General features: G+C 44.4%; 1 protein-coding gene across 1 annotated transcript; it reads right to left on the bottom strand.

Moving 5' to 3' along the window:
- Positions 1 to 390: 390 nt before the first annotated feature.
- On the bottom strand, positions 391 to 8,399 carry Vim (vimentin). Its single transcript, XM_038335215.2, has 9 exons — positions 7,739 to 8,399; positions 7,129 to 7,189; positions 4,022 to 4,117; positions 3,771 to 3,932; positions 3,230 to 3,355; positions 2,840 to 3,060; positions 2,392 to 2,435; positions 1,500 to 1,585; positions 391 to 741 (listed from the first exon to the last, which is right to left on the bottom strand). Exons 1-9 carry the CDS (start codon positions 8,299 to 8,301, stop codon positions 700 to 702), a joined length of 1,401 nt encoding a protein of 466 aa, XP_038191143.1. The 5' UTR covers positions 8,302 to 8,399; the 3' UTR covers positions 391 to 699.
- Between the last annotated feature and the right edge of the window lie 353 nt (positions 8,400 to 8,752).

The following is an 8,752-nucleotide window of genomic DNA, read 5'->3' on the forward strand; positions in this document are numbered from 1 at the left end:
TTTACATGGGTTCTAGGAGTCGAAACTCAGGTCCTCACAATTCCGCCACAAGAATTTTACCAAATGAGCCATTTCCTAAGCACTATATAGTATCTATGAATCAATTTTAGCTTATATATGTGTGTATGTGCATGTGCACACATGCATGCATTCACTACAAACTGAACCCAGGGCCTGTGCATGTAAGCACACCTTTACCACTAAGTCATGCACCCATCCCAAATAAAACAATAAACAATTGAAATGATCACTCTTTTAAAAGGCTAACTTGAAACCTGTATTGCAAGCATAAATGAGTTTATAACTTGAAAACTAAGTATGATTTCAATAAATTAGCCAATAGAACTGAAGAGATTTGTTTAGGTATTATAAAATAACACATCAAAAGAGTATTTCTGAAGATTTATTGAAGCAGTAACAAGTTGATCAGGTATTTACTGGGGAAAAAAAGCAGTTTTAAGGATATTTGAAAATACTTTAAAAAGTATTCTAGCACAAGATTTCTTCGAAAACTAGATTGTGTTGTAAACCTCTAAATCTTTAGGGTGTCAGTTGTTAGAAACTGGGGCTTATTTCTATCTCCAATCTATCTTGCGCTCCTGGAAAACTGCAGCAAAGGCACTTGGAAGCTGTTTCTTTAAGATGCGAATTCCTGTCTTCTTGCTGGTGCTGCGCTGTTGCACGGAGTGCGTGCAGTTTTTACTCAAGGTCATCATGATGCTGAGAGGTTTCATTGATCACCTGCTCAAAAAAGAAGTAAGTCAGTTCATGGTAAGAAGACACAGCCCTAAAGAGACAGCATTTACTGAGCAGGCGGGGGATTACGCTGACTCTTCATAACAAGGGTTTCTAGGGAAATGCATAGGCAAGATTTTCTCCTGCAAGTAATAGAATCGTCCAATGGAAGGTTCTGACACACAAAAGAATAGTTGAAAACTGAGTCTAGGAAGTTTGCTGTAGCAATCCTAAGCAGAAAGCACAAAAGCAACAAAACATATTAAAATGTATTAAATAAAAATGCTTTTTATAGTCTCTTGAGAAGTTGAGCTTTCATAATTATATTTAATTATAACCATTTCTTTCCTATCATAAAGAGGTAAAAAGACACTAATTGACCATATGCAAGTCCTTGTACTATATAAACAGGTGACAGTCACTGAGAGAGAAATGTATGCCCAATGTCTAAGCATCCCTGATATTCACTGATGACGTTAGGTAAAGTCCTTTAATGCAGTTCATCTAGAAAGTACCTTAAGGGTGTTTTACTCTCATTTCAAATTACAAACTTTAGAGTGCAGGAAGATTACTGCTGCGTCTAAGGACCAAACAATCAGGGCCTATTCTTCCATGGGCCTGAGAACCTCTCAAGGTAGCTGCCTGCGTCTGGTGTATCTGCTTACTGCCTTAAAGGGGATCAATGCATATTTGAAATGGCTCTATATTTATAAAATATCCTTTTATTTTTTCCCTTTCCCATATTTTATCTAAAAGGTACCAACCTGTCCATCTCTGGTTTCAACCGTCTTAATCAGGAGGGTTCTTTTTGAGTGGGTGTCCACCAGAGGGAGCGACTCCAGATTAGTTTCTGAATAAAAAAGGTAAAAATTAAAATTTTTAATAAAAACTAGCCATCTTATGCAAAGCATTATGACTTTATATTTGCAGTCGTTTAAAGTACTACTCACACATAATTTTACCAAGCATTATCTGTTTGAATACACAGTACCTAAGGCCTCCTTCACTCAGACTGAGACAGTAGTTCTCTGTGTATACCATTGGGAGGGCGTAATCTGGAATCTTCATGTGTAGAATTCAAGAATATACTTGGGTTTGAAAGTTAGGGGATTAGGCCAGGAGTATAGCTCAGTGGGAAAGCCCTTGCCTAGCTCAAGGCCCTGGGCTTGGTCTTCGACAGTAATGTGAACTATAATATTAGAGGAAATGGGTCCCGTACTAAATGGTCAAGACTGAAAGCATAGACATACAAATAAAATTAATGGACTGAGCCATTGTATGTATTTAGGAATACATAGCTATTTATACATACCTATATTTAGGAATACATAACTAGCTAGATATGCATATATATGTGTGTATACATATGTATGTATATACAACAGCAATTAAACAAAAAGAAGCCATGCTCTTAAAAGACAGCTGTGTGTCAGGGGCAGTACATGGGAGGCTTAGAGGGTGGAAAGAAAAGGGGAAATGATGTAATTACATCATTTAAAAGATAAAATAAAGTGACATGTGCATATACTTATAAAAAATTAGATCATGGATATTTCATAGAATTTTCTCTAATATAGGAAATTCTGTTCAGTATCACTAAAAAGGGGATGTTGTGCTTCTGAGGGATTGGTTGTAACCTTGAAATGACATGCTTACCTCTCAGGTTCAGGGAAGAAAAGTTTGGAAGAGGCAGAGAAATTCTGTAAAAAGAGAAGAAACATTTTTATTTTAGACAAAGCACTTTGACAAGACAAAACAAGTTTACACACTTCTTGCTTTCATCCTCTAGAAAGTCTGCTGCTGTTAGAAATCTGATTCAGAAACATCTACCCCTGGTTGGTCTCATCAGCACATTTAAAATACCGCAAGCATTTTCTTCACAGGGAATTATAGAGGGGAAAGTGTTGGCTTTGGTGTGGTAGTGAGTTCAAATCCTGATTCTGTTATTAATTAGCTCTGACCACAGCAAATTAGTCTCCTTGAACCTCAAGTTCCTCATCTCTCAAAAGTGTAGCTACCTTGAAGAAATGGTCTCGGGGTTAACTGAGATAGTCCTAGAGAGACTGTAGATTTAATTCCTCTACAAGCAAGTCGGCTTCTCTACCTGCTCTCCTCGCCTTCCAGCAGTTTCCTGTAGGTGGCGATCTCAATGTCGAGCGCCATCTTAACATTGAGCAGGTCTTGGTATTCACGAAGGTGACGAGCCATCTCTTCCTTCATGTTCTGAATCTCATCCTGCAGACGGCCAATAGTGTCCTGGTAGTTAGCAGCTTCAAGGGAGAAATTCTCTTCCATCTCACGCATCTGGCGTTCCAGGGATTCATTCTGCAGGAAGGAAGAAGGGCTTCTGGTGTGATTTCCCAACTCCAGCTGTCCCCAGAACATTTACAAACCACATGCACTAGTCGTCTTAATGAAATTAGTGCCTGTTTAACCTACTCAACAGAACGGAGCTGAGCTCATCACTCTCTCCCTTTTGCTGCTGGGTACTCACCGTTCCTTTAAGGGCATCCACCTCGCAGGTGAGGGACTGCACCTGTCTCCGGTACTCATTGGACTCCTGCTTTGCCTGGCGCAGAGCATCGTTGTTCCGGTTGGCAGCCTCAGAGAGGTCAGCAAACTGTCAGGAAGAAATCAGAAATGGCGACTGCTCACTCCCAAGATTTTTTACTCTCTTAGGAGAGTCGTCTTCGTCGGACTCAGTGTTTCCTAGGATATGTCTACATGTCTGTTTGGAAAGTAGGGGAGAGAGGAGTAGCCATAGTGCTGCTGTTTCCAAGCAGCATTTGCGCTACTGCGGTTCTTTACAAGTGTTGGGGGTCAAGAGCTCGGCAGTGAGGTGTTCTCTGAAGCAGAGTGAAAGACAATGAGTGGGAAGGGTGTCTGCCACACTAAAGGAAGCATCGTGAGCAGCAGGAACACGACAACAACAGAGCCAGCTTCTGGGGAAAGCTTGGGGATCTTGATGGAATTGGAGGCAGACGCTTGCGAGCAAGAGGCTTTTCTATTGCCCCAGTACTCGGCTCCTTTCATACCTTGGACTTGTACCATTCCTCTGCCTCCTGGAGGTTCTTGGCAGCCACACTTTCATACTGCTGGCGGACATCTCGCAGGGCAGCGGTGAGGTCAGGCTTGGAAACATCCACATCAATCTGGACATGCTGTTCCTGAATCTGGGCCTGGAGCTCCTGGATCTCCTGAGGAAATAAGAGTCAGGGAGGGGTCAGACACGGACTACGCCGGTGCAACTCGGCCTGGCTCGATCGCTGAAAGTGACGTCACTTACTTCGTCATGCAGTTTCTTCAAAAAGGCAATCTCTTCTTGCAAGGATTCCACTTTACGTTCAAGATCAAGACGTGCCAGAGAAGCATTGTCAACATCCTATTTCAAAAAGAGAAAAGATGATGTGGGGACACTAAAGTCTATTCTTTATTTTATCTACTTATATTAATGCTCTTTTTATTTCATGTCATGTATATGGGTGTTTTGTCTACGCATATGTAATACATCACGTGTGTAGTGCCCATGAAAGCCAGAAGAGGGCTTCATGTCCCCTGGAACTGGAGTTAGGAGCAACTCAGTGGGTGCTGGGAATTGAACTTCAGGTCCTCTAGAAGAGTAGCCAGTGGTCTTGACCTCTGACCCATGTCTACAGACCCTTATTTATTTGTTTGTTTGTTTGTTCGTTCATTTAAAAACTCATGACACCCATCTGCCTTACTATAGAAAAGGTGCTGAAAATTTCATGGCTCTTGATAAATTTATAAATTATTTAGTGTCATATTCCAATGCACATTCTTAGCTATAAAAATGAATTGAAAGTCATTCTGTTGCATTGAAGGTAACCAGTAGATAATTTAAAAATAAATACATATGTGTGCACATGACATGGTATGGTGAACTCTATTGAGTCCACATTTCTATGTGTAAAATTTCATTATCAATTTTAAGCCTGAAAAATCAGTGTTGCAGCACTTAATTTTTTTAAATTTTGTGATGATTGTAGTTGATCCGATTCTACTACTCCATGTCTGCCTGAGCACATGTTAATATAAGAATGCAAACTTCAAAAAATAAAAAAAATAAAGTGTGATGTGGGACAACTGAGGAGATGACTTGTTAGGTGTTAGCATGCTGGTCTCTCAGAGGATCTGAGCGTGGGTTCCAGCACCCACATCTAGCAGCTCACAAAGGCTTCTAAAGCCAGCTCCAGGGGATCAGATGCCCTCTGCTGGTCTTGTGCTACCTGCACAAATGTGGTACACGCTCAAACAAACATATGCACACAAACATCTCTCAAATACTGAGTTCAAGAGATTTAACATATATGCAGGCTCTTTTTGTTTCCCCTGTGTACACCTTCTGATGCTTATCTTTGGGATCCAGAGCAAGTGTTCAGTTATCTGGCATCCAGGTTCCCAGGCTAGACGCACATTAAGTAGCAATTTGTTGATCACGTTCAAGTCATGCATTTGCAGAGACAAGCTCATCAGGCAAGAAGGATAAGAAGAGATTTAATCCTGATATATATGGTTTTTGCCTTCTCTGAATTTTTTTGAAATGCCTCCTGTAGGGTATTTCTATCTTTCTCAGCCATTGTTACGGATTCAGTGATGCTGCCATTTTAGGAAGCTAGGGCAAAACACAATGAAACTGTGTGCAGGTAGACTCCTTTACAGAGGTCTTGCTGGGCAGTGGTGGCGCACGCCTTTAATCTCAGCACTCAGGAGGCAGAGGCAGGAAGATCTCTGTGAGTTCAAGGCCATGGTCTACAAGAGCTAGTTCCAGGACAGGTTCCAAGGATCCAAAGCTACAGAGAAACCCTGTCTCAAAAAACCGAGAGAGAGAGAGAGAGAGAGAGAGAGAGAGAGAGAGAGAGAGAGAGAGAGAGAGAGAGAGAGAGAGAGAGAGAAGAAAAGAATCTGCAATCTTGCTTATTGATAATTTGCTTCCCTAGAAGGGAATGTCAGGATCCTTATGGTCCTTCTCTTGCAAACAATTGTACTTACAGCATAGTTTTTATAACTTTACGGTTCTAAAATAATGAGTTATGCTATCACCTCAAAGAAAATGCAAATTAATAAAAATGAAATAAGACCTTGAGAAGTTGTAGCATTCATTTTTGCCTTTCACTGTCCTCAAAAAGATATAAATGATGTTAAACTAACCTTTTTTGAAAAAGTCCAATGAAATGTACCTTTTACTTAAGTGAATGAAGTCCATAAATAAAAACCCAATGCTTTGCAGAAAACATTCCTTGGGTGATGACCATGTACCCTCAGTGACTAAAATGAGCCACATATTCTTGTACTGCCACTATGTATCCAAATATCTCTCACTTTCAAAATGCTACCCTAGAGCATTGGTCTGGAGAGCTTTGTAACCGATTCTAATGGGCGTTCCCAGGGACAAGACGGTACTAGCCATCTTTCCACTTTGGCACGCTAAGGAACCACCTAACTTTGGAACAAAAACAAACAAAAATCACTCCGTCACATAAAACTCCACTCTTCAGGCTAGGATTTATTTTATTTGTGGAACGGGCTAATAAGTCTACATGCCCGTAAAGTGGGAGCTTTCCAAATGTGGAGGATTGTAGCTTTAGGAACTTTGTACACCAGCCACATACTTCACAAGCTCGGGCCAGACATTAGATAGGGGATGTCAGCAAATACTTGTGTCCAGTTGGAACTGTGGCTACATCATTACATATTCAATAAGAATGTAGCCTGTTGCAAAGCTGCTCTGGGAACACAAAGGATCCCATTATTTCCGTCCAGAGCCACCGCATTTACCAGGACGGTCGGTATCTGCATTCCATAGTGAAGCCCATAGAAACTCCTAATACCCTGCAGCAGCAGGCACAGAGGGCTTCCTTTAACCCGTGTTAGATTACAAAAATGGTTGTGCAACGACACTTCGGCTAGCTTTCATGCAGTACTGAACTTCGAAGGAAGAAAGGGAACTTGGCTTAATTCCAGCTAAACTTTCTCATCCTCCAGAGTATTCTACATTTCAAACTTGAGGGTGCAACTCTGCTTTGTGTGACCTTGTGAAAGCTAGCCAACTCGACTTTCACAAACCACAATCTAATCAAACTGTAACTGTTCAAAAATCAGAATGCCAATGTGTTTCAAAAAATGTTTGTGGGGAAGAAAAATCTGGAAACGAAGAAAAAAAAAAAAAAAAAAAACCCAAGAGCAAAAAACTTCGTTTTGTAATGGCTGGCCTAAACAATAGAGTTTTTCAATCTGTGGACTTTTCTTCCACCAGGGCGCTTTACAAGGAGACGTGAAGATTTGCACACTTTAAATCCTGGGTGAAGTAACTTTTAGAACTGCCAGTGCTTTGGGTGGGTGGGGCTGCTGTCTGCAAGTGAAAAGTCTACAAACCTGTCTGAAGGACTGCAGGGTGCTCTCGGCTTCCTCTCTCTGGAGCATCTCCTCCTGCAATCTGAACCGATAATACATTTAGTAGGGTGGAACAGGGAAATGGCCAGGGGAGGTGCGGCCACACCCAACCGCATTGCCACCAAGCCTCGAGGCCAGAGCAGCTGTGACACCTCCACCCACACCAGCGACAGCGACTTTGTCAAGTATGCAGCCCTCTGCAGGTGTTAGCTGGAGTTGGGGCACAGCCTGAAAAGACAATCACAGCAGCAATTCCCTAGACCTGCAAGAGGAACCCCAGTCCCAGCATCCCAGTCGCCTCTGCCATCTCTTTGTCTCAGATCCTTCACATCCATCCTCTCCTGTCTGGTAACTGAAAGCCCACCAGAAGATGCTAGCAAACTTTTTTAAAGTCCAGGGGAAGAGCTCTAGTGGAGCTCGAAAGGCAATGTTCACTGCAAAGTTTAGGTTCAGGGCGGGGCCGCTTCCTCTGCTGCTATCCTGCAGACAACCACAGCCCCGGCCACATCCCCAAGGGCGTGGCAGCCCTCTAACGGAGCCCAGGACTCCCCTCCCTCCCACAGCCCCACTACTCGCGTGGGTCAGGCCTTACTTCTCTCGCAGCCGCATGATGTCCTCAGCCAGGTTGTCACGCTCCACCTCAACACGGGCCTTGTCATTGGTGAGCTGGTCCACCTGCCGGCGCAGCTCCCGCATCTCCTCCTCATACAGGTCGCCCAGTCGCGACTTGCCCTGGCCCTTGAGCTGCTCAAGCTCGGCCAGCAGGATTTTGTTCTGCTGCTCCAGGAAGCGCACTTTGTCGATGTAGTTGGCAAAGCGGTCATTCAGCTCCTGCAGTTCCACCTTCTCGTTGGTGCGAGTGTTCTTGAACTCGGTGTTGATGGCGTCTGCCAGCGAGAAGTCCACCGAGTCCTGCAGCAGCCGCACACCGGGCATGCTGCTCCTCAGGCGCACCGCAGAGGACCTGGTCACATAGGCGCCACCAGGGGATGAGGAATAGAGGCTGCGGCTGGTACTGGGGCGCAGCGAGCTGCCCAGGCTGTAGGTGCGGGTGGACGTGGTCACATAGCTCCGGTTGGAACTCGGCCGGCTCGAAGTGCCGGGGCCACCGAACATCCTGCGGTAGGAGGACGAGGACACGGACCTGGTGGACATGGTTTCGAGGGCGAAGGTGGACTCTGTTGCTGCGGCTGCAAGCGTGGGAGCTCTGTTGTCTCTGGGGTCCGGAGCAAGAGTGGCAGAGGACTGGACCCCGCCAAGGGCGCTGCTTTTATAACACTGTTAGGAAAGAGGGTCCCCTCCCACTGCCATCCTAGCCGCTGGGCGCGCCAACCAATGGGGACCCGGGGAGAAGTGAGGAAGGAGGGAGGGGGAAGAGGGGGGCAAGGGGGTGTCCCTCGAGTCTTCTTTCAGAGCTGGCGGGGATCGGACACATCCCGTTACTTTTTGGACAGGGCTAGGACTTTCAGGGGCTTTCCAGATGATCACCCTAAACTCCCGGCTCCCTGGGTTCTAAGAAAGGAGGGATCGCGGGATGGGATGGATGGGTGGGGGGAGGGGAGCTCCGGAAAGTTGAGCAAAGTGGTCCCTGGCACTGCGCCAAAGG

The sequence above is a fragment of the Arvicola amphibius genome, chromosome 6 (genome assembly GCF_903992535.2).
Source record: "Arvicola amphibius chromosome 6, mArvAmp1.2, whole genome shotgun sequence".
NCBI classification, from domain to species: domain Eukaryota; kingdom Metazoa; phylum Chordata; class Mammalia; order Rodentia; family Cricetidae; genus Arvicola; species Arvicola amphibius.

Bases quoted from the DNA above. Each gene is read 5' to 3' on its own strand.
- Vim (XM_038335215.2), bottom strand. From the start codon at position 8,301: ATGTCCACCAGGTCCGTGTCCTCGTCCTCCTACCGCAGGATGTTCGGT. The intron at 7,190-7,738 runs GTAAGGCCTGAC...TTATCGGTTCAG, and splicing joins ATCATGCGGCTGCGAGAGAA to ATTGCAGGAGGAGATGCTCC. The intron at 4,118-7,128 runs GTTTGTAGACTT...TTTTTGAAATAG, and splicing joins CCCTGCAGTCCTTCAGACAG to GATGTTGACAATGCTTCTCT.